This window comes from Lepus europaeus, chromosome 6 (assembly GCF_033115175.1).
Source record: "Lepus europaeus isolate LE1 chromosome 6, mLepTim1.pri, whole genome shotgun sequence".
NCBI lineage: Eukaryota > Metazoa > Chordata > Mammalia > Lagomorpha > Leporidae > Lepus > Lepus europaeus.
Window position 1 is genome coordinate 97,693,304 of NC_084832.1, and position 24,886 is coordinate 97,718,189.

Here is a 24,886-nt window from a genome sequence, read left to right on the forward strand (position 1 = left end):
AACTAAGGAGGAAATAGGCCACCACTCGGAATAGTCATAGGTATAGGAACTTAATGACATGAAGGTAGGAGTGAATGCACTAGTTAGTGGGTTAAGTGGTACAAACAGGAGATAAACAAATGGTTAAGTCCAAGTCAAACACTGATGGGATCTTGCCCTGGGGGGTTATATGATCCACTAGGGAGTTTAAGCTCTTTCTGTAGTTGGGTTGGGAGCTCTTGATGGGTTTTTAAGTAGGCCAGTGATGGCCGTCATATAACTCCCATGACACATGTAGGATGAATTTCAAAATGACTGGAGAAGTAAGGAAGTAGAAAAGAATGAGAGAAAAACAGAAAACAGTTAATTCTCTCCGGGGAAAGAAAGCAGCACAATTTAGTTAGTATGAAAAGCCACAATGAAGTTTTTCACTTACACTCCATAATATGCAAGTATTACTATTTTTGCATGTATGAGACACTTAACTTGTTCAGTCACTGAGTAGGTACTGAGTAGTCAAGCCAGGATTTATTTATTTTCATTTCATTTTTAAAAAATATTTATTTGAAAGTCAGAGTTAACACAGAGGCGAGGCAGAGAGTGAGTGAGGTCTTCTACCTGCTGGTTCACTCTCCAATTGGCCATAATGGCTGGAAGCCAGAAGCCTGGAGCTTCCTCTGGGTTTTCCCATCTGGGTGCAGGGGCTCAAGGACTTGGGCCATCTTCTACTGCTTTCCCAGGCCATAGCAGAGAGCTGGATTGCAAGTGGAGCAGCCGGGATTTGAACTGGTGCCCACATGGATGCCGGCATTGCAAGCGCCAGCTTTACCTGCCAAGCCACAGTGCCAACCCCTTTCATTTCATTTTAAAAGTAGAGAGGACAGAGGCACACAGAGAAATCTTCCATCCGCTGGTTTCTTCCATAAATGCTCATAATAGCGAGGGTTGGGTCAGGTCAAAACCAATAGTCCGAAACTCAATTCAGGTCTCTCACATAGGTGGGAGACCCAAGTCCTTGGGCATCATCTGCTGCCTTCCCAGTTGTATGAGCAGGAGGCTAGATCAGAAGTGGAGGCACAGGGCCGGCACTGTGGCATAGTGGGTAAAACCATCACATATGCGCAGCAGTTCGAGTCCCCGCTGCTCTGCTTCTTATCCAGCTCCCTGCTAATGTGGCTGGGAAAGTGGAAGAGGACGGCCCAAGTCTTTGGGAGACCTGGAAGCTCCTGGTTCCTGGCTTCTACCTGGCCCAGCTCAGGTCAATTGTAGCCATTTGGGGAGTGAACCAGCAGATGGAAGACCCCTGTCTCTCCCTCTCTTGCTCAGTAACTCTGCTCTCAAAGAAATCTAAGAAAAAAAAAAATTGTTCTTTTTTGCTTGTTTGACAGGTAGAGTTATAGACAGTGAGACAGAAAGGTCTTCCTTCCGCTGGTTCACCCCCTAAGTGGCCGCTACGGCCAGGTGCCAGGTGCTTCCTCCTGGTCTCCCATGCGGGTGCAGGGGCCCAAGCACTTGGGCCATCCTCCACTGCCCTCCGGGGCCACAGCAGAGAGCTGGACTGGAAGAGGAGCAACTGGGACTAGAACCCAGTGCCCATATGGGATGCTGGTGCCACAGGCGGAGGATTAACCAAGTGAGCCATGGTGCCGGTCCTGAAAGAAATTGTTAAGTGGAGGTGAATTTGAACATGGCACTTCAGTATGGCTCTCATGCAGTGTCATAACTACTGTGCCCACCCCAACCCAGGATTTAAAGCTGACTGTTGTTACAAGGACGAGGGGAAAAAAAAATGAGTCTATGTAATAGGTACTTTCAGAATTTTTATTTCAAAACAACCACAGTAACATTAATAGAAAAATTCATATGGAAATATGCACAACCTGGTCACTGAGATGTGGGGAAAACATTCCACCTTGCATTACTGCCAACCACTTGTCTGAAGAGCCAGAGGCAGAGGTGCAGGTGGAGGTGCCACCCTCTCCCACAGAGCCCCATCTCACAGTCAAAGCAGATCTCATCCAAAGGCTCAACGACCACAGGGAATGATGAGAACTGAAATACTGTGCTCGGCTAGGGTTTTGTTAGGGGTCTGAGATGTTTAAGCACCAAAGAGGGGGAGATGAAGCAACCATTGAGAAGGGAAGAGAGGGTGTCTTCAGGGTCCAATCTCTTTGTATAGAAGCCCTGGGAAACTAGGTCGACCGTGGGTGTGCACACGACCTGTGGCAGGAGCAAGTCCCTCAGCTCTCACCCTCTCGGCTGTTCTCTAATTTGTTTCTTATCCCTATCAATGGGTGCCTCCCTCTCTCCCTATAATCAGGGTCCCCACCCAAATGCCCTGATCTCACACTCCTGCTGTTGGAATCTGGAGTGAGGTGGAGCCCTCCACCCTCCACCTCAAGAAAAAAAAGTTCTCCGTCCCCTTCTCTAACAGAAAAAGGTAGCCAGCAGAGGCAGTGTTATTTACATGTCTAAGGATGCGCTTTTTAGTATATTCTATCCAAAAGGAGACTATAGGAACAAAGGAAACAAATCATCAATAAACTACTTCTACCCCGAGCAAAGTGACAGTGCACATACATTCATACTCTCAAGTGTGGGCTACACTGCACCTTCACTCATACTATTTCAGATGTGGCCTACGTGAAGACTCAAGTCCCCCAGGTGTACCTTGACATGGAACAGACAGACAAGCATGCCATGACCCTAAACAACACACTTACACTGGGTAATAATCGTTCAGGAAAATTCCTCTCCCAGAGCTGAGGTTACAAAATCTACATTGGCTATCATCATTCTCCTCTGAATTCCTTTAAAGCTACAGGTTGAAACAAAATAAAGACCAACACCTAAATCTCTTAAAGAACAAATAATGGAGAAATACTGAACCTCTACCAAGAACTACTTTAGTTTTCTTATTTGGAAGGCTCTCTCCCAGTGAGGTGGTGGGATGGCCATAGACACGGGGGTCCACTATGAGGGGAAGGAGTTATTTGGCCCAGTGAGGAGTGGGGATTTCTACAATCACCTTCCCTTCTCCGGATCCACCCAAAATTAGAACCCATCAACCGCCATTAACTACAGTGCCCATCTTAGTGACAATACTAAATTTCAAGTAATGCTATATATAAACTATAATATTAAAGATAAAAGTTCTAAAGGAAATCAGTAGCTTTTTTTGTTTAGACAGGCACATAACCTTTCTCAGAAATAAAACTTAGGCGTTTCCTTTACGCCAAGGACAGAAATTGTTAAGAGGCAACTCACAAGCCTCAGGCACCACATCGTCTACCCAAGAATGAACGATGTTTTCTCCCTGAAATTCTTCCCTTCCTGTTGCACCTGGACCTCTCCAGAGTCAAGTCTTCTACCCTACAACCTCTCTTCAAATGCCTCCCTCTAACCTGAATTTCCTTATGTTTGCATTCTTTGGTAAAATTACTTCACACTTAAAAAAATAAATATTTATGCAATAAAACCAGAAGATAAAATAAATAAAACTCAAGTTACTTTGCTGTGTCAAGCTGCATGGAAGTGAGGAAGGTGTTCTCGTCTAGTCCCCGCCCTCGGCCCTCCACACCCTCCTCTGTCTGCTATCTGCTAAGTCTGAGGTTGGGGGAACTGCACCCCTACTTACTCCCCTATAAGCCCTGGTGAGACAATATTAAGTATTAGAACCTAAGGGAGGGAGACCTGGAAAAGTTGTCACACACCAAGCAGCCAATCCCTCCTGAAATGAATGTCCAAGAAATGAAACGTTTAAAAAGCCATTGGAGATCCAACTACTCCCTGCATTGGGTCATCTGAGTGCCTATGGGGTGTGTGGGATGAAAAAGGAATCAAATAGCAGCATTCAGAAGCAGTCCCGGGTTCATCCTGATGAGGTCTCTCCTCCGCTCAGGGAGAGGTTGCTTTTCCGTGTTGGGAGGGAGGTGGAAGGAGGCGCAACTTAGACATGGGTGGTGGTCTCAACAGGCTGGATGCTGTTCATCTCCATCGTGGGACCCTTCCCCAATTTATTGGCTTCCGCAGCCTGCCCTTCAAAGGCCCGTGTGATATCCTCAAAAGTCCTGCCTCGGGTCTCAGGAACTTTGAAGAAGGTGAAGATAAAGAAGATGATGAGGAAGATGGCAAAGATGACGAAAACGTAGGCTCCTAGATAGTACTAGAGGGAGAAAACAAAAAAGGAGAGTTGATACAGACTCCAGCAGGTGCCAAGCTCAAACCTGCTTCCTATTTACATTTCCAACAGGCTTCCAGCCTGAACCCATCCTCACTGATTGAAGAGTGAGGCTTCTTCCGAGATCCACCTGTGACTCCATTGCTAACTTCCCATAGTTACTCTGTGATGCTCCTTGTGCCATCCCTTTCCTGCTCCTAAACGCCTACTGAGTAGTTCATGATTTTGGATTAGTGTATTTTTAACACTAACAATAACAAATGTAATTATGTATGTATTTAACAAATCTATTTTATGGGTTTCTGAAGACTCACGAGAATAGGAAATGCATTCTAGATGTCCACTGTCCAGCAGCTTTATCTAACAAATCAGCTCTCGGTCAGTTTATATCTGAACATACCCGACTTGCTAACATCCTAAGTTTAGTGAGTCTTGAGGTCACTAAGCCATTATTAATGCCAGTTCAAATTATGGATTTACATTATTGGTCTGGAATCCTCTGAGGCTTATCATTGCCCTTCTGTATCGAGGCAAACCATTCCTTCACTATCTCAGACTAGTGGTCCCTTCTTTTAAGTTTCCAGCTTGTACTCCCTCCCCACCACTTCCAGACTTTTGTTTTGCATGTTTTTGAAAATGAGAGGTGAAGCTTGGCTTAAAGCTGGAGTCAGTAACTCTTATTATTGTTACGTCTTGTCTTAGACGTTCTGGCCTAGGTGGGCTGGTTTTCAGAAGCTGAGTTGGGTTCTCATTTACTTACGGCAGCTGAGGGGAAGAGCAGTCCAACCAAAAAGTTGGAGGTCCAGTTGGAACAACCAGCCACTGCCATGGCAGCTGGGCGCGGTCCCTGGCTAAAGAGTTCAGCCACAATAAACCAGGGGATGGGACCTGGTCCGATTTCAAAGAAGGCCACGTAGATCAAGATGGCAGCAATACACACTAGGCTCATTGTGTCATATTTATCCTGTAAGATGGAGAACAGAGGAAAGTTAGTTTAAGACGGCACGAGCCTGGGACCCCACTGTCCAGATGTGAGCACTTGAGGGCACAGTGAGCCCTTCCGCCCTGTGGCATGATGCACTTGCTGGACTTGGGGTCAAATGCCACGGATCTTTGCATGCTAACTATGTGATCTCACATGTTATTTTGCACTGAGACTGTGTCATCTGTAAAGTGGGATCGCAACTGATGTAGATAATGTATCTCATAAGCTACAGTGTTACGTACATGTAAGGATCATAACAAGTTACCTATCTCTTAAAATTCTGGGTTATCTCGCTTCTCTTAAATTTGACTTTATCAGTGATCTCCAATTTCAACAACCCAACCCACACCATGTCCCAGAGTCTCTCCTGCTTCCCTGCCCTGCCTTCACTCCAAAAGCACTCACCTTCAACAACAAGGACACGGTCATGAGCACAGAACACAGAGCCATGCCCCCAAGGCCGATCAGATGTAGAGTTCTCCTGCCAGCCCTTTCCACCAGAAACACCTAAAAAGAAGAACAGCACTTCTGTATTCTATTCCTGAAAATACAATGAGCTACTTGCAATCTGCCTTACCAACAGCAAGAATCTTATTCAACCCATACCTCCCCTTCTCCAATTCCAAGTTTAAAACATTCTATAAAGTCCTTCTATACTTCCCCCTTTCCCTTCCAGTCCATATTTACTGGAAGAGTGAAAGCTATGTATACACCCATCATTCAGTTTATTCTTTTTCCCAATAAACAATTAACCAAAAGGGTGTAGTGGTAGGGAGGTTGATGCAATCCATCTTCAGACATTTGGAGCAAGAATTCCTCTCTTCTTTTCCCCCAAAAGAAATCAAACCATCCAACTTACGGAAACGATAGTGAAGATAGTATTGACAACCCCAGCGCCGATGGTGGCATAGATGGGCTCCTTAACACCTGCATCCTTGAAGATCCCCGTCGAGTAATAGAACACCTAGCAGGAAACAAAGAGGCACCTTTGACCCCTCTGTGGGCGCCAGTTAAACTCTCAACATAGAAACTAAAGGTTTCAGGGGGTAAGGTTTCCCTCCTAGGATTGATTACCTTGTCATCTCTCTAATTCTTCTCATGTCTAATAACTCAGTTCCATTTTTTTCTGACTGCTTATCCCCACTGCCACATTACTCTTCCTATGCCTACTTTATTAATTTACACACAGGTTCAAGTCCTTCCACATGCTTTTCTGATGGATCTCTTCCTCCAACTCTCAAGACATTGATAAGCACATGATGTCGCAATTTGACAGAAACTGAATAATCTTAGCCTGCTCAGTTCTTGTCTATTTTTCATTTCCTCTCTGCCTCTCTTTTTCGAGGCAGACAGACATAAGAAAACATTATCTAGATCATCCAGGCTCTGTTCAGGAGTTTATTGTGTCACCCAGAGTTATCTGTCTTTTTAGACATGTTTCTCAGTCTTTATGAATAATACATGCTTCTACATTAGACTTTACCTTCTCAAGAGCTAACTTCAAATCCCTAGTGCCCAAGATGGAAACTACGTTATGCTTGTATTTTCTAAAATAAAATTAGTTGTACTTTTTGAAACTGAGACACTGTTATCCTCATTGTAGCTAGTTAAGACTGCTAAAATCCAATAATATTTTATGACCACACAAGGTCTGCTGGTATAGACATTTCAACAGTTAAAACCAGCAGTGAAAAAATATGCCAATTCTCTTCCTTATAAAACATGTGTATGGGCCAGTGTTCAGCTCAGCCACTCAGAGTGCTTAGGCTCAAGCTGTGCCTGTGTTTCTGTCCAGCTTGCTGCTAATGTGCACTCTGGGAGGCAGCAGATGACGGCCCAGGTCCCTGGCTGCCCACACGGAGATCTGGATGGAGGTCCCAGTTCCTGGCTTCAGCCTGGCCCAGCCTTAGCTGATACAGCCACCCATTTGGCTATAACCATCCTCTTTGCCTTTCAAATTAAACAAGTTGTATATTCAAAACCTAACAGGGGCTGGCGCTGTGGCAAAGTGGATTAACACCCTGGCCTGAAGCACTGGCATCCCATATGGGCGCCAGTTCGAGACCTGGCTACTCCACTTCCGATCTAGCTCTCTGCTATGGCCTGGGAAAGCAGTAGAAGATGGCCCAAGTCCTTGAGCCCTTGCACCTGCGTGGGAGACACAGGAGCTCCTGGATCCTGGCTTTGGATCGGCCCAGCTCCAGCTGATGCGGCCAACTGGGGAGTGAACCAGCAGATGGAAGACCTCTCTCTCTCTCTCTCTGCCTCTCCTCAATGTAACTCTTTCTAATAAATAAATCTTAAAAAAAAAAAAAAAAACCTAACATATATATGCTCATTTAAAGCAAGCGTCCTATCTAGTGCCAAACTAGGTAAGCTAATGCCTATGTCATCTCACTGGAAGCAGTTTACTCTACAAGGTATCGACTATCAAGGAAGTCAGAAAACAATCCTCAAAGGGAGGTGGAAAGGCGATTTCTAAGCCTACTTTGTGTCAGGTTTTTTTTTTTTTTTTTTTTTTAAGAAATTTATTTGGGCCAGGCTGAAACCAGAAGCCTGGAACTCTGCCCAGGCCTCCCATGTAGGGGACAGGGGCTCAGGTACTTGGGCTATCTGCTGCTGCTTTCCCCAGGCAGCTGGATTGGAAACACAACAGCCAGGACTGGAACTGGCACTCCTAGATGGCAAGGGGTGGGCTGTCCTGCTGCGCCACGATGCTGGTCCCCAGATTTACATTTTACAAATAACTTCTAGGCCCCTTACGTGTGATACAGACTCCTGGCCTATAATTCCAGTGCCTGTGGCTTTGGGTTAGGATGTACACATGGCAAAATCTGCTCAATGACTAAACTGGGAGCCATCTTAGTCCAACAATAACGAATTATTTTGAAGTGGGAAAAGTCTGTCCCTGGAGGGTGCTCCTCTGTCATTTGCAGTGTTTTTCTTATCCTGCTTTGTAAGATTAGGACGGGGTGAGGCCTGTAAAACCCAGGTGGCACACTGGGTGCACTGCTTATCAAATAATTAAATTTTTCTTTAAAAAAGTCATTTGGGCTATTTTTCAAACTCTGCTCCTTCAGACACAAGCGTCCTTCCAGTGTGCTAAGCAGGAGAAAAGGCCAAAAATCAACTGATTATTTTGAGCAACAAGAGCTTTTCTTTTAAAAGATGATTTAATGACAGTGACTAAAGGCTGACAGAAAACTGCAGGGCACAGGCCAGTAAACCAGTGAAGAGGTCGAGTAGGGCAGTCTTCATATCCAGGTGTTTTATCCCTAGATGGATAAGAACCATCGGCAATACCCTCTCTTCTCACAACCCACACTGAAAAGCAGGAAGCTGTTTGTTACCGATAGAGAATGCGAGGGCTGCATGCCCTATCTTAGCTTCCATTTTTGCCTCCCACTTTTTCACTCACTAATTGATCACTAAATGTCTTCGAGGGTCTTACATTGATTATGGACTATAAAGTTCTGGGGGAAAAGCTAGGATGTATACATTCTCAGATCTACTTAGGCTGGATGGCCTACATTATCAGATGCCATCACGTAAGGCAGCTGAAAGTTAAAGAGAGCAGATCTAAAAAATGAGTGACAAAAAGAGAACGTGTGATGCTTATCTATTAAAAAAAAGTCATCTGGGAGAGTATACATGTTAACCGTTGTCTCAAGACTACAGATGACTTAAATTTCTCATTTTACATACTCTGCCATTTTCCACATGCAAAATGTGTAGCACAGAAATAAAACAAAATCTAATCGAAACTTGGATGATCGACGTTTTCTATGTGGCCCCTGCTACACGGCAAGCATTGTGAAGGTAGCCTTTAGACTGTAAGCGAGGACTTCAAAATGTTTGTGGAAAATGGAATTAGAAGCTCCAAGTTCATTCTCGGCACAACCATTTTGGAACCCCAACCCCGTTCCTAACACATTTTCACGACTCCCCAGGTAAGATAGACCGCAGGAAGGCCTCTGCCACCCGAGGGAACACTCACAGCATTGATGCCCGAGAGCTGCTGCGAGAGCTGCAACACGATGGAGATGATGATGGGCTGCCGGTAGCTGGGGGCCCTGAAGAGCTCCAGCACCGTGACTTGCTTCTCCTGGGCCATCCTGGCACTCTCATCCTTCATCTCCTGGATGTCCTGGGCCACATCCTGGGTGCCCCACAGCCGCTGCAGGACTGTAGGCGAGGACAAGGAGAAAGGTCAGTAAGGACAGTGTGCTGGCCCCAACCGCTTCTTCCTCTACGTCAGATGAAGAGGAGCCACAGGAGATGAGAAGACCTGTTAACCCTAAGATTCCAATAGCAAGGTGCCCAAGATACTCACTCTGCTTGGCCCGGTCCTCTTCCTTCTTGTTAATGAGCAAGAATCGAGGACTCTCAGGGCAAAACGGAAGGGCGGCACTTTGCAGAATGGCTGGGATGATGGTGAAGCCCAACAGCACCGGCCAGAGCACTTCAGATCCCAAGATGATTTCCAGACCAAAGATCTAGAAAGCAGACAGAGGTAATGCATAAACCCTACACCTGATAGGTCATAAATTCACTTAAGAAAAAGTTCAGAAAATCATTCTCTTCCCACACAAACACACCATATCTGTTTCCCTTTCTCTATCCAGCTGTTTTTTTTTTAAGCTTCTATAGTCTGTGAACTACAATAAATATTGGAAAACTACAAACAAATATAATTCAACGTATGCCAAACACTCTGGAGTGCTTTACTATGACGTCATTTCGAGAGCCATGAAACCACTGCTCATTAAGTATCAAAAGTTCTAGCACACCTGAGCCACCAGAATCCCGACGACGATGCCCAGCTGGTTGAGCGTGCCAAAGGCCCCTCGCAGAGCAGTGGGCGAGATCTCTCCAATGTACATGGGTACAAAACCTGTGCAGAGTCCGCAGAAGACGCCGATAACCAAGCGGCCCAGGATCAGCATTTCCACTGACTCGGATATTTTACAGAACCCCATGAGGCAGCCACCGATCACAGCCAATAGGTTGACAATGAGCATTGAATTGCGCCTGTGGGGTTAAGCAAAGACAAAGTGAGGTGAACAAGGGGAGAGCGTCCATTCCTCATTATCCTTCTCTTCTCTGGGCCCCTGTGAGGAACTTCACTTTTAAATTTGTGGGGGCCAGTGTTGTGGCATTGTGGGTAAAGCCAGCACCTGTGATAACGGCACCTCTAGAGTGCCGGTTCAAATCCCGGCTTCCTGCTAACGTGCCCGGGAACGCAGCAGAATATACGGTCAGTACTTGGGCCCCTGCCGCCCAGGTGGGAGGCGTGGATGGAGTTCTAGGCTCCTGGATTCAGCCTGGCCCAGCCTTGGCCATTGCATCTGTGCGGCGAGTGAACCAGCACCAAAAGATCTCTATCTGTACCTTTCCCTCTCTCTGTACCTCTGCCTTTCAAATAAAATGAACAAATCTTAAACTTTTTTTCCCTTTTTTCCAGGCTGCTATTATAACAGGGTGGATAAGCTGCAGCTTGCTACACCAGCAGCCCATGGAGTCTCAAGCTGCTTCACCACTATCTCACTCCCAGCGCTTGGGAAGGCAAGTGGATAACCAAGTGTTTGGGTCCCTGCCACCCATGTGGGAGACCAGGAACTCCTGGTTTCTGGCTTTGGTCTATCCCAACCCTGGCTGTTGCAGCCATTTTGAGTGAACAAGTGTTTGTTGTTCTGTCTTTAAATTTGTATTGCAATAACATGAATCAATAGTTCTTATGCCTTTTCATGCAAAAAACTGCAGCAGAGAACTTCAGGTTCTTTCTACAAGTTCCAGCTGTAGCAACCACTTTAGGCCAGTAGTTCTCAAAGTTTTGTCCCCAGATGAACAACACTGGCTAGAAATGTGCAGGAATCAAGAGCTTGCCAACCTCACCCAGAGGTACTCAATGATCAGGTCTGATTCTGGGGGACAGAGCTCAGGAATGTGTTCTGCAATGCCCTCCAGGAAATCTGATCCAAGTTCAAGGGTGAGAACCATGCTCTGGGCAGATCTGTACAGCCGGAGCAGGAAGGCAGTGGAGAACACTTCCTGAGCAGTGCTCATCTTCTGCAGCTACAGCGTAGCTGCTCAGATAGCACCACCACTATCAAGGTGATTATTTCGGACAAACATCGTTCTACATCACAGAAAATTATATCCAAAATGTAGTCACTGTCAGCTCTCCTCTCGGCTAACTGGTAATGATGGCATTAACAGTTAAAATCAATAAATAGCATAAAGTGATAAGCCACGGTATTTCTGTGACAAATATGAGATACAGCCATTGTCACAGCTGGCAGAAATAAAAGATGGCCACCAAAACACTACCACAGGCACAAGGAAGAACCAGCACCACGTTCTTCAGTCACAATTCTCAACCTCAATAGCCCACTGGAATTCCCTAGGGAGCTCTGAAAAGTCCACACGTGGCTCCAACCTCCAGAGATGCTCATTTAGTTGACTTGGGTGTGGCCTGGCACTGGGGCTTTGAGAAAGTTCTAGTCTTTCTTGGGTGAGGAGGGAGGGTTGCTAACTTCAGTTATTTGACCATTATTCACATTTGTCACAGATCAAGGATCACAAAAGTTTTCTCCTATCCATCAGTGAAAACACTTGCACAAAAATCCCCAATTAGTTTAGAAACAATTTCTGACCTTTCAAAGAAAGAACGTTTTGTATGGAGCAAACTCCACAGTTGACTTCCCCAGAAAAATCACTCTGAACTAGCCTATGATGGAGTGCAAAGCCCAGTGACCCACATGGCCCATCTCTTGAGAGGCCATGCAGGGTGGTAGAGCTACAAGCAAGGACTGTTACATTCAGGGTTTCCTGTGATTAGAATTTGAGATGTTCTCATTCAAACGCATCACTCCTGTCACGTCCTAGTTTTCCACAGTTTTCCTCCAGGAAACTGGTAGAACCTGCTCCCTGCCCCATTAGTCGCTGGCCAATACCTGCCAAAGCGGTTGACGAAGAGTCCAACAGAAAACGAGCCAATCATGCCCCCAACAGAGAAGATGGCCACAGACAAGGACCAAAGGTTCGTGAGCAGCAGCCTGCTGGGAAGCTCATCCAACTTCTCATCCAACGTGTAGTTGAGGAAGTCCCTTATGATCTGGAAAACAAAATGGTTGATGGGAGGACAGAATGTTACAGCTGTATGCAAAGAGACAAATCTTAGGAAGATCATCCCCTTTAAAAGGCAGAGAATCATAGCAATGGAGTGGAAGAAACAGGTCACTGGCTGGGAAAATCCTAAAACATCCCAATAGATGGCAGCACTGACGTTTACTGTTGACCCAGACTTCTAAGCACCCCAACCCTTCCTTGTAAGGAACTCCTAAGGGATAACAGTGGGAGTATTCACGATTCAGTGAGACAGGGTAGAAAACCGGCAGGGGCCAGGCTAGTCAATGAAGTGTTTTTGCTTTGATTAAATGACTTATCCAGGCTTCCCTAGCAATATTAGTTTCTCTTAAATTTTGAATTCTTGAAACTCTACTTAAAATACAAGGACTGGCCGGCGTCGCAGCTCACTAGGCTAATCCTCTGCTTGCGGCGCCGGTACCCCAGGTTCTAGTCCTGGTTGGGGCGCCGGATTCTGTCCCGGTTGCTCCTCTTCCAGTCCAGCTCTCTGCTGTGGCCTGGGAGGGCAGTGGAGGATGGCCCAAGTGCTTGGGCCCTGCACCTGCATGGAAGACCAGGAGGATCCTGGCTTCGGATAGGTGCAGCGCACCGGCCGTAGCGGCCATTTGGGGGGTGAACCAATGGGAGGAAGACATTTCTCTGTCTCTCTCTAACTCTGTCAAAAAAAAAAAAAAGTACAAGGACCAACATTCCTATTCCAAATCCTAAGCCTCTTTGCCTGGTACTCACCGTCTCAGGAGCATTGATGACTCCAGTGTTGTAGCCGAACTGGAAAGAGCCGATGGCGGCCACCGTGGTGGCAAAGATCAGGTATGGGGTGACCTGGAGGAAGAGGACAGGGGGAGGAGAGAAAGCCCTTAAAACCTTTGGTTGATTACTGTCTTATTAATTGTGGAGCTGTATTAGGAAAACATGACCTATGAGGACAAAAGCCTTGAGGCATAGGTAATGACTGAGCTTATCTGCAGTTGTACCGAAAGAGAGCATGACATTATCTTGGGGAAAGCGGTAAGAAAATTTGGGAAGGAATGTTAAGAGAAACTGGGGTTAGCCTGCTCGGAAGCACAAAAAAAAAAAAAAAAAAAGCCTGCACCAGGTCTATGTAAACACAGAATTGTGCACAAGAACTAGGAATTGGGGCCAGTGTGGCCTCAGTGACTCCACCTCCAATCCAGGTCACTGTTAATGTGCCTGGGAAAATGGCGAAAAGATGGCCCAAGTGCTTGGGCCCTTGCCATCCTCGTGGGAGACCTGGATGGAGTTCCTGGTTCCTGGCTTCAGCCTGGCCTGGCCAGTGCTGGCTGTTACAGCCATCTGGGGAGTGAAACAGTTGGTGGACGACCTCTTTATAATTGTGCCTTTCAAAAATAAGTTTTTTAAAAAGTCCTGTTGGACATAGTCAAGTTAAAAAAAAATTCTAAGACTTGACCATTTTGCTAACAGCTGGGTGCACTACCCTGCACAGAAGCGGGGTGCAGGGGGCCGGCCGTGCCTTCTCCACAGGCCTGCTCCGGGTGTCTGCTCCACGCACCCCGCGCCGCCGGAGTCCTCCCGTGGACCGTGCTGTAGTGCAGGCCCTCACCCAGCAGGGGGCGGACGCCGGCTCGTTTCCCACCCCAATCCCGGGAGACGTTTCTTAGTGGGGGGAAGCAGCGAGTCATCTCATCTCGCCAGGAATTCAAATAATTTCCACCTTGGGCACTTACATTTTAGGCCCGAGGCCACCCTCTAGGGTGTCACCCACCCCGCCCCTCCCTCCAGCCTTTCCAGACTTTACACTCATTTCCCCTCAGGCCACAGAGGGCGGCGGGCAGGAGCCTCTGGCTGGGGAAGCTGACCTTGTCTGGGACCAGCCAGCCCTCCGTCCCCACCAAGCCCGAGTAGCCCCGAGGCCCTACCAGTCCAAAGCCCTTATCCTTTTAGTAAAGCATCGCCTTTCCCCTCTCATCATCCACACGCTACCACTCAGGGCCTTCTGAGTCACTTCCCCCCGCCCCCGCCCCCATCCCGTCTCTTATTTTCCAGTAAATTTTATTGCAGTGAGAAATGCCTTTCCTCCTACAAACATCGCTTGCACGACCTACGGTAATGCCTCGACGCTTCCACGTCGATTGCACTCACAATCGTAACCACAGTGAGGACTATCGGGATTCTCTCTCAGGACCCTGGGGAGCCCAGACGCGGACCGGAGCCCCCAGCGGGACCCCGGGGAGCCTCCCACGCCGGCTCCCTCCGAGACCCGCACCTGTAACCCACACGAGCCGGCCGCTGCGCCGCCGAGCACCCAGCGGCTCATCGCCACGAGACACACACACAACTCCCGTGACCTGCCCGTGCCAGCGAGGTGGCCTGCACCGGGACGACCCCGTCCGCCGGGCTGCGGCGGCCCTGGGATGGCGGGGATGACTTGGGAGAACACACAGCACGGCCAAGCCCAGGACCCTGGGGCGCCCCCCGCCACGGGCTCGCCTTACCTTCGCAGTCCCCATGGCCCGAGCTCGGGGCTTCTGCCGATGGGATCCCGGAGGCGCGTCTTCCAGCCCACACACCCCTCAGCCCGCGCTTCTCGGCGGCAAGTTTGTCCTCAGCCCGGCACGGAGACCAGAGCCCTCCGCCTCAGCCTGACAGCATCCTCGGCGCCGGCCCGAGCCTGCCCACTTATAATCTCCGCAGAGGGCGGAGCCCGGCCGGCGACAACGCCCCCCAGCCCCACCTCCCACCCGCCCCGCGCCATCTCGTGACCTTTCCCAATTTCGTGACCTCTGTTATCAGAACTCCAGAGCCCCTCCCCGCCCCTCGGCCCCGCCCTTGCGGGGAGCAGCTCCCCTCCCCGCTGTTAAACCACATCCTGCCACTCTCTCCACTCTGGTTTTTTTTTTTTTTTTTGCTCATCCCTATTCCTTCCCCCTTTTGAGGGCGACAGCCTCTTGGTTTCACAGACAAAATGCTACCAGAAAAGCCTCGAGGGAGGGCAAATACACTATTTTCTCCTTCTGTTTTTGCTCTGAGCTGCTCCAGATTGAGCTGATGTACAGAGTATGATCTGTCTATGTAAGGCGAGGTTGGATGGGTGCTACTGGTCACATCGGCAGCAGGAATAATTCATAGCCCTATGAATCCATCAACTGCTTTTTGGCTGTAAGCTAGGTCTGCTATGTTGAAGAGAGAAAAGCATGGCTTAAGTGGGGAAGGAAAAAAAATCAGACCCGGGAAAAACTGGGCCATGTTTTGGCTCCACGTGGCCTCTCACCATCATCTCCCTAGGATGAAGGCAACCTGAATTTCTGGAAACCAGAGCAGCTTCTAGAAGGGCGGCAGGAAGCGGATATCTGTGGGACACAATCCACACTTCTTAACCTGGCACTCTCCAAACCACCTGGTGCCTCTGGTCTCTGGCTTCTAGCATCTACAAATGCACCGACTATCAAATTCAATCGACAGACGTTTGCGCATCAAGCACTCTGCCACGGAACAGGACAAAAAAGTTCTGGCCCCAAGCAATCTGGTGTTTCTGGCCTTCCATTTAAAACAAAACAAAAACAAAGCAACAATCCCCAAAAGGGACAATGGCAACAGCTTCTCACACAACTGAAAGGATTACTAACATCCTGTTAGTTATGGACTGCTAAGTTCTTGAAAGAAAAGTATGAGATAAGTATCTGATTACTAAGCTATACAAGAAAACTGGACAAGATTAATAGGGAGAATAGTCAGGAAAATGAAGGGTGATGGAGGGCGAGGAGAGGGGCGAGGAGAGGGGCTCCAGTGTGCAGCAAACAAAGCTGGTTAAACAGTTGTGTAAGAGAGAGATGCTATCAGGGCTCTGCTGGAGGGGAACCCGTGGCCAAATGCCTAATGCCTATTAATTGGTAGCCAAGCAACAGCCTGCAGGCAGGGCTGGAATGGGGCGGGAAAAGCTCAGTAAACAGTTCCAGGTCCCATGGATGGGGAGCTGCAGGAAGTGCATCTTCCTTTAGGGCTTTTGTGGACGGCCTGGAATTCTAGTGGACACTGTTGGACCTGACACCAACCAGGTCCTGTTTTCTCTATTCCTTCAATGAGGATGTCTTCTGAACCCGATCTTAGCTAAGGGGACTGAGGATGAGTGACACGGGACGGGAAGTCCAAGTCACACTCTCCTCTCTCTCCCAACTCAGCCCTGCCTTCCAGGGAACTCTCCTCCCCCCAGAGGCCCTTTTAGTTCTCACAAGAACTGAATTTAACAGCTAAAGGAGATTCTCCTCTCCTTTAGGGCAGCCTTGACTTTTTCTAGTAGCCACATTAACATTTTTTAAAGAAACAAGAGGAATAATACTCATTTAACTTAATATCTGCAAAACACAGAGTGCTATCATTTTATTGTGCACTCAATGTAAAAGTATTAATAAGATAGTTTGCCTATTGTTTGAAGTCTTACAAACCCAGTGTACCCTTTATTTTTACAAGGTACAGTTGATATGTAGTCCTACCAAAATAATAAAGTTGTATGTAACAAAAATATTTTAAGTTGTTTTCATTTAAATTTTTAAAGATTTTATTTATTTATTTAAAAGGCAGAATGACAGAGAGAGAGAGAGAATCTTCCATCTGCTGGTTCGCCCTAGCAACGGCTGGGACTGGGCCAAGACAATGCCAGACGTCCGACATTGTCTTCACCCATCCAGGTCTCCCACATGGGTGCAGGAACTCAAGTACTTGGGCCGTCTTCTGCTGCCTTCCCAGGTGCATTTTCAGGGAGCTGGATTGGAAGCAGAACAGCCAGGACTCACACCAGGGCTCTGATATGGATATGGAATGCCAGTGTCACAAGCATCAGCTTAACCTGCTGTGCCACAAAGGCAGCCCCATTGGTTCAATTTTAAAGTTTAAACTAATTGGGACCAGCGTTGTGGCGAGAGAAGCGGGTTAAAGCCCTGGCCTGAAGCACCGGCATCCCATATGGCTGCTCCTCTTCTGATCCAGCTTTCTGCTATGGCCTGGGAAAGCGGTGGAAGATGGCCCAAGTGCTTGGGCCTCTACACCCACATGGGAGACCTGGAAGACGCTCCTGGCTCCTGGCTTTGGATTGGCTCAGCTCTGGCTGTTGTGGCCATCTGGGGAGTGAACCAGCGGATGGAAGACCTCTTTCTCTGTCTCTACCTCTCTGTAACTTTCAAATAAAACAAATCTCTAAAAACATTTTTAAACTAATTAAAATTACAATTCAGTTCTTCAACTGCATGAGACACATATAGGGGTATAAGAGCTACATGAGGCTCATGGCTGAACTTTGCATTTATGGGAAGAAAATTATGATGTGCTCTTTTCCTTTAGATTAGTTTTTATTTTATTTTATTTTTTAAGAATTGCTTGTCTCACGGTGTCCTTGTTTTTTCCCCCATTTAATGTGGAAGGCAGAAAGACAGTGAGAGATACCCAATGCCCACAACAGCCATGGGTGGGCCAAGCCAAAGCCAGGATCGAGGAACCCAGTTCATGTCTCCCGCGTAGCTGAGAGGATCCAAGTACCTGAGTGCCCATTAGCAGGGAGCTGGGATTGGAACCGGAACCAGTACTGAACCAGGCTCCCTGCTACTGCTCCCTCTCCTCTACTGTGCCAAATGCTCTCCCCATATAGGAAAACGCTCAGTTCTAAACCACTTGGTCTATTCTTCCTCTCGCTGGTTCTCAGGATGACGGCTTCTTAATGTTTTGTTAGGAGAACAAAATGACATCAATGAAAGTAGAACTGTAGATCTGAGCTGCTCTCCCTCTGAATTGCTCAGCGCTGGGTGAGATGGCTTGTCCACTCTTTACTAAATGAGTCAATGAAGTCGTTGTGAAGGTGCAGGGTTATTCCTGTTTCCGGATAAACCATGTGAAATTGCTGTGCAGAAAGACCAATACTGGGGGTGAAGATTTAGCGTGTCCTTCGTAACACTGTTTTTTCCTCTCCAGAAGAAATAAGGGGAGGGGGAGAAGGACATCTGAGAGCTCCTGTCTCCAGTAAAGACAACCGCAGAAAAATACCTTTAGGAAGACCAAGCTGGCTTGATTCTACTTCTAGCAACGCTTATTTCAAAGGTTGCAACTGGAATTCAAGGGAATCTCAAGAATCTGGCTGTGTGCTGAAGGCAGGCAGAGACAAAAGCTCCTGGAGCAAGGGCGGGGAGAGGCTGCGGATGCTCACAGACCAGCTGGGTAGCAGCCCAGGCCTCACGGTGAGGGTTGCCGGTGCCGTGCCGGAGTCCAAGTCAGGTTATCTTCACTCAGAGCAACAGACAAACAGTTGCACAACGTAACTGTTTGTGGAAGGTTTAGGGAAGATGGCCTGGTTGATTGGGGTCTTTGTTGTACTCTGGGAGAGGCCCCACTGCATGCCCAGCCTAGCTTGGTAACCCAGCCCCGAGGGAACAGCAAAGATTCCAGGTCCTCAGAAACATGCATCCCGGGCAGTGGAGAGATTGAGCTCTTTCTCTACTGAAAAGGAGAGGAGGGAATGTGGTGGGTCCGTTTTGCAATGGAGTAGGGTGGGGCTCTGCTTAGAAGGAAGCAATGATAAGAACAATGGTCTGAGATCCTTCAGTTCAGAAGGCAGACATCTGAAGAATTTAATGTCCGCCCTAGCTCAGGTGCAGGTGGGACCAGTGTTTGCCAGTGTGGTAACCACCTGGGAAAGCAAACAAGCGAATTATCCTAAAAGCAGAGAATGCAGGGTTTTAACGACTTGGATTACACGACATTCAAGGCACACAGGACAGCCAGTGACTGTTCTGAAGACCGCCAGAGTTGTTTTGCGATGTTCATTTGTGATGTTCTTCATAAAGAGCAACTTTTGTAGCAGCCAGCTACACTTACATCTTCCTTTATCAGGTCAGCAATCATCCAGATTCACTTAGAATCTGAAAACAATGTAGAAAATAAGCTTTCAGGGTGAAGAAAGGAAAAAAATTTGAGAAATGTTGATTTTCCTGTCTCCACAGATTTAAACCCATTGATTCCGAAGGACCTAATCTTAGCTGCCAGGTCTCTTGTCACCTGTTAAGAGATAGCATCTCCTCCCTCTTCAAAACCAGTGCTGGGTGAATTACCTGAAATCAAAATTCTTATATCAATCTCCTACTCAAATATCTTCAGGTTGTGACTGAAAAAAATCTAGGCTACAAGTTTTTAACAGAAACACAATGCAAGCCACATGTATAATTTAAATTTTTCCAAAGCCACATCAAAATAGGTTTTTTAAAGAAATATGTTAATTCCAATGTATTTATTCTAAACTAATACGTTCCTAAATTCTCATTTCAAAGTGTTAGTCAATATAAAAAATTATAAATGAGATATTTTACCTTTTCTTTTGCTATGAGGTTTTTCAAAATCCTAGTGTGTGTTTTACACTTACAGCACCTCTCAATTGGGACTCTTATGTTTTCAACGATCACAGTAGAATGTGCTTTCAAAGCAGTAACTTTTTTATTTTAAAAATATTTTAGGGGCAGGCGTTGTGGCTTGGCCTGCAGTGCCAGCATCCCATATGAGCGCCGGTTCGAGTCCTGGCTGCTCCACTTCCAATCCAGCTCTCTGCTATGGCCTGGGAAAGCAGCAGAAGATGGGCAAAGTCCTTGGGCCCCTGCCACCTGTGTGGGAGACCCAGAAGAAGCTCCTGGCTCCTGACTTTGGATTGGCACAGCTCTGGCCATTGCGGCCAATTGGGGAGTGGACCAGCAGATGGAAGACCTCTCTCTGCCTCTCCTTTCTCTCTCTGTATAACTCTGACTTTCAAATAAATAAATAAATAAATCTTTTTAAAAAACATTTTACATTTCTTTTACTTTTTTAAACACTGCTTCAGTCCCCTCCTACTGCGCTTCAATTTCAAACTTAGATGAATTAAAATGGGATGAACTGAACAAGTAATTCCTCAGCTGACCGGCACCTTTCAAGTGCTCAACAGCCACGTGTGACCAGTAGCTACGGCGCCAGACAGTGCAAGTCTGGACTTTGTTTTTTACACAGACATAAAAGTTGCACATATTTTTGGGGGTACTATGTGATGTTCTGATCCATGTATACATTGTATAATGACCAATCAGGGTAAATCCATCTTACCTCCTCAAACACTTAACATTACTTTATGACAAAAACATGCAAAATCTTATCTCCTAATTTTATTTCTTCCATAGAGAAATAAGCAATATGCTAACATTATCTATATTACCTTTCCAATGCAACAGAACCCCAGAACCTCTTATTCCTATCTAGCTCTAACTTAGTATTGTTAATCAACCCTTCCCACCCATCCTTCCCTTCTTCCCTCCCCAGCTTCTGGTAACCACAGTTATATTTTTAACTTCTGAGATCACCACTTTTTTTTTTTAAGACTCCACATGTGAGGTGAGATCATATGAGACTTGTTTTTCTTTCTTTTTTTTTTTTTTTTTTTTAAGACTAATTAATGTTTTTGAAAGAGTTACAGAGAGAAGAAGGGGGAGAGAGAGAGAGAGAGATCTTCCATCCACTGGTTCACTCCCCAAATGGCCACAATGGCTTGTGCGGAACTACACCAAAGCCAGAAGCTTCATCAGTTCTCCCACATGAGTGCAGGGGCCCAAGCACTCAGGCCATCTTCCGCTGCTTTCCCAGGTGCATTAGCAGGGAGCTGGATCGGAAGTGGAGAAGCAGATCTCAAACCAGCGCCCATGGGGGGATGCCAGCACTGCAGGTGGTGGCTTTACATGCTACTCCACAGCATGGTTTCCAACAAATCCCATTTCCTACCTCAGAGTGTTTACTTTGTCTAACTCTGCCTTAAACAAACAAAGTCATTCTTGCTTGAAAAAAATCTTTCCCATCCTTTAAGGGTCAAATACAAAATCCTCCTGGCCATAGAAAATATTCTTGAGGCCGGCGCCATGGCTTAACAGGCTAATCCTCCGCCTTGCGGCGCCGGCACACCAGGTTTCTAGTCTCCGGTCGGGGGCACCGATCCTGTCCGGTTGCCCCTCTTCCAGGCCAGCTCTCTGCTGTGGCCAGGGAGTGCAGTGGAGGATGGCCCAAGTTCTTGGGCCCTTGCACCCCATGGGAGACCAGGAGAAGCACCTGGCTCCTGCCATCGGAACAGTGCGGTTGCGCCGGGCCGCACGCAGCGCCTACCGCAGCGGCCATTGGATGGTGAACCAACGGCAAAAAGGAAGACCTTTCTCTCTGTCTCCCTCTACTGTCCACTCTGCCTGTCAAAAAAAAAAAAAAAAAAGAAAATATTCTTGAACATTATACATGTTTTATGACACTCGAATTATTTTGAATTTTAGATATCTAGCTTGGAATTCCATGGAAGCTTGAGCTCCTTGGTTGTTTTTGTCAGGGCCAGGACAAGAATAGGGTCCCCACACACTGCCGTTGTATGGAGAAGCTGCAGGTGAAGGAAAAACCTGAGAAAGATGTCCCAGGAGGGGTGCAGGACCCAGACAGCTGACTGCCAGTAAGAACACCTTTAAACCAGAGCGCCCGCCGTCTCCTCTAGGAACTCCACACCCTTCCAGTCTGCTTCGGAGGCTTTTTAGTGGTCTGCTGTGTCTGCCTCCCTGATCCAGCCAGTGAAGCCTGTGCAACAGGAACCTGGGACTTGCCCCGTTCGCAGGTGCTTCCCATGGTGCTGGACTCATGGACAACTGAAAGACTGAATGGACCACCTAACACACGATGACACTCGCTCTTCTACTGGATCAGTGAGCTTAGGGAAGGCACGTAGTCCTGCTTCCATGGGACAAGGCTGGCAGTACAGGCAAGGTTACTGAATCCGTTAATTCACAAGCAAATACGTAGGGTTTTCTTTTACTCTCCTCTACTTGCCTGTTGAACTTTCACTGAAAACATAATGCAGCATAGCTGGAAGACTCCAACCACAAACTCACTCACTCATCGTGCTCATAACTGACGAATTACAAATGAAAATTATCCCACAAGGTCTCCCATGGGGACGAAACGTTGAAATCAGATTGCCTTGGAAAAATTGGGCCGTCTGGTCACTGTATGATGCTATGGTTTGAGATATGATTTTCGGGTGTCCTTCAAGGCCCGTGGTCCGTCACACGGCAGTGTTAAGGGGGTGGGTCCTCTACTAGCTGTAGCCCAATGGGGGATCATTTGGTCATGGGGAGCATGCTTAACGTGGTTCCCCTGGGATCCTAACTGCTCTGGCTTCCTGTCTTGCCCTACCATCTCCCCTCTTGCATGTACTCCTGCTATCATGGTGCTGTCTACCACGAGGTGACACAACTAGGGGAGCCCTTGCAGGAGTCTGGCATCGTGCTTTGTTTGGACTTTTAGCACCCCAAGCTATGAGCTAAATAAACCTCTTTTTTTTATTTTTTATTTTTGACAGAGTGGACAGTGAGAGAGAGAGACAGACAGAAGGTATTCCTTTGCCGTTGGTTCACCCTCCAATGGCTGCCGCGGTTGGTGCGCTTGCGACCGGCGCACCGCACTGATCCCGATGGCAGGAGCCAGGTGCTTCTCTGGTCTCCCATGGGGTGCAGGGCCCAAGGACTTGGGCCATCCTCCACTGCACTCCCTGGCCACAGCAGAGAGCTGGCCTGGAAGAGGGGCAACAGAGACAGAATCCGGTGGCTCCCGACCGGGATTAGAACCCGGTGTGCCGGCGCCGCAAGGTGGAGGATTAGTCTACTGAGCCGCGGCGCAAGCCACATAAACCTCTTTAAAAAAAAAAAAAAATCATTTATTTACTTGAAAGAGTTACACAGAGAGAGAGAGAGAGAGGTCTTCCATCCACTGGTTCACTCCCCAATTGGCTGCAACAGCCAGAGCTATGCCCATTCGAAGCAGGAGCCAGGAGCTTCTTCCGGGTATTCCATGTGGGTGCAGGGGCCCAAGGACTTGGGCCATCTTCTACTGCTTTCCCGAGGCCATAGCAGAGAGCTGGATTGGAAGTAGAGCAGCCGGACGTGAATTGGCGCCCATATGGGATGCCGGTACTGCAGGTGGCAGCCTTACCCACTACGCCACAGCGCCAGCCCCTATAAACCTCGTTTCTTTCCAAGTACGCTATCTCAGATATTTCATTACAGTTACAGAATACAGACAGTGTTCTCATCAGCTCTCTGCATAATTTTTAAATCTGAAGAAGTGGGGCCAGCCCTGTGGTATAGTAGGTTCCACTTGTGGCACTGGTATCCTGTATGGGTACTGGTTTGAGTTCCAGCTGCTCCACTTCTGATCCAGCTCCTTGCTAAAGGCCTGGGAAAGCAGTGGAGGATGAACCAAGTGCTTGAGCCCCTGTGCCCATGTGGGAGACCTGGAGGAAACTCCTGACTACTGGCTTTGGATCGGATGAGCCCAGCTCGGCCTTTGTGGCCGTTTGGGGAGTGAAACAGCAGATGGATGACCCTCCCTCTCTCTGTCTGTAACTTTCCCTCTCAAATAAATAAATCTTATACAAAAAGGTAAAGTGTATAAATGCCTGACATATAGGAAGGTTGAATGTTAATTACACAGCACACAGATAGGAACAATCTTCATATTCTAAATCAATATTTATTTATTCGTATTTGTTTGAAAAGAGAGATACAGAATGAGAGAGACATGGAGAGATCTTCCATCTGCTGATTTATTCCCAAATGCTTGCAACAACTAGGGTTAGGCTGACCACACATCTTTTAAAATTTAATTTAATTTAATGAAATCATTTTTAACACTAGTGTTATTCCTATCTAAAACCAAGACCTGTGTGGAGCTTTGTTCACAGTGTGGGGTAGTAATGGTGAATTTCGGGGGATGGGGAGCACAGGCCATGTGTAATAACACTAGGTTATTGCAAGACTCTCTCTTGTACTTTTCAATCTTTGTTATCCTGCCCAACTGGCAATTCCTGCTCCAATAACTACCCTCTCTTTCCCTCTGTGAAACTTTCCCAGGCAAACCTAAGAAGAGCTGATTTCCTTTGTGCTGCCTCTATCTCAAACATACTTATAATATAGTACTTATTAAATTCCACAGCCATTATTGCTTACTGTTCTAAAACTGTGGGTACTCTCACCATAGACTTTGTTTTATCTATCTTTGTGGCCAGAGCCTAACAACTAGGTAATCAAAAAGCATTAAATTGGCTGAATAAAACATATTCAAGTACAGTCTTACGATTGCTGAATATTTAAAGAAACCCTAATCTACTTACATAAGATGATTATAGGAAAGACTCATAATAATAAAGGCAATGTTTCCAGAAGTCTCATATGTCCCTTGGGTAAGCAAATTCCTTTTGGACATGGGTGGATTGGTGTGATAACCTAATGCGGGTCTCCTTTATCTCCCAAGCACCATTTGTTACTGTTCACAAGTATACCTAAAGACCACAAGTATACCAGCACCCTTGAAGCTTTATTTTTCACTGGGAACTTTTCCAAGTTCTGAAGTGAGTACTTTCCAAGTATTGAGAATACTTCCAAACACTCGTGGAAAAATAGAATTAATAGCTAAATTTATTTTGGTGCAAAACAGTTGGAGATTGGGGGCTGGCACTGTGGCATAGTGGGCTAAGGCATAGCTTGTGATGCCTGCATCCCATATGGGAGAGCTTGGGATTGAATCCCACCTTTGCC

At 47.0% G+C, this 24,886-nt stretch overlaps 1 protein-coding gene across 4 annotated transcripts in view; it reads right to left on the reverse strand.

The window, feature by feature from the left end:
* Positions 1 to 1,790: 1,790 nt before the first annotated feature.
* The window catches only part of LOC133761807 (solute carrier family 2, facilitated glucose transporter member 3), a 95,875-nt gene continuing 72,779 nt past the window's right edge, over positions 1,791 to 24,886 (reverse strand). For 3 of the 4 annotated variants that reach the window (XM_062194659.1, XM_062194660.1, XM_062194658.1), the window contains 9 exons: positions 13,023 to 13,115; positions 12,101 to 12,261; positions 9,935 to 10,175; positions 9,478 to 9,640; positions 9,142 to 9,329; positions 6,004 to 6,108; positions 5,550 to 5,651; positions 4,920 to 5,123; positions 1,791 to 4,144 (listed from right to left, as the gene is read on the reverse strand). In XM_062194659.1, the coding sequence (XP_062050643.1) occupies positions 3,929 to 4,144; positions 4,920 to 5,123; positions 5,550 to 5,651; positions 6,004 to 6,108; positions 9,142 to 9,329; positions 9,478 to 9,640; positions 9,935 to 10,175; positions 12,101 to 12,261; positions 13,023 to 13,115 (1,473 nt within the window). In that variant the 3' untranslated portion in view covers positions 1,791 to 3,928. Of the gene's footprint in view, positions 4,145 to 4,919; positions 5,124 to 5,549; positions 5,652 to 6,003; positions 6,109 to 9,141; positions 9,330 to 9,477; positions 9,641 to 9,934; positions 10,176 to 12,100; positions 12,262 to 13,022; positions 13,116 to 14,767; positions 14,934 to 24,886 lie in introns of those variants that run through there. The other variant, XM_062194661.1, reaches the window with a different exon arrangement.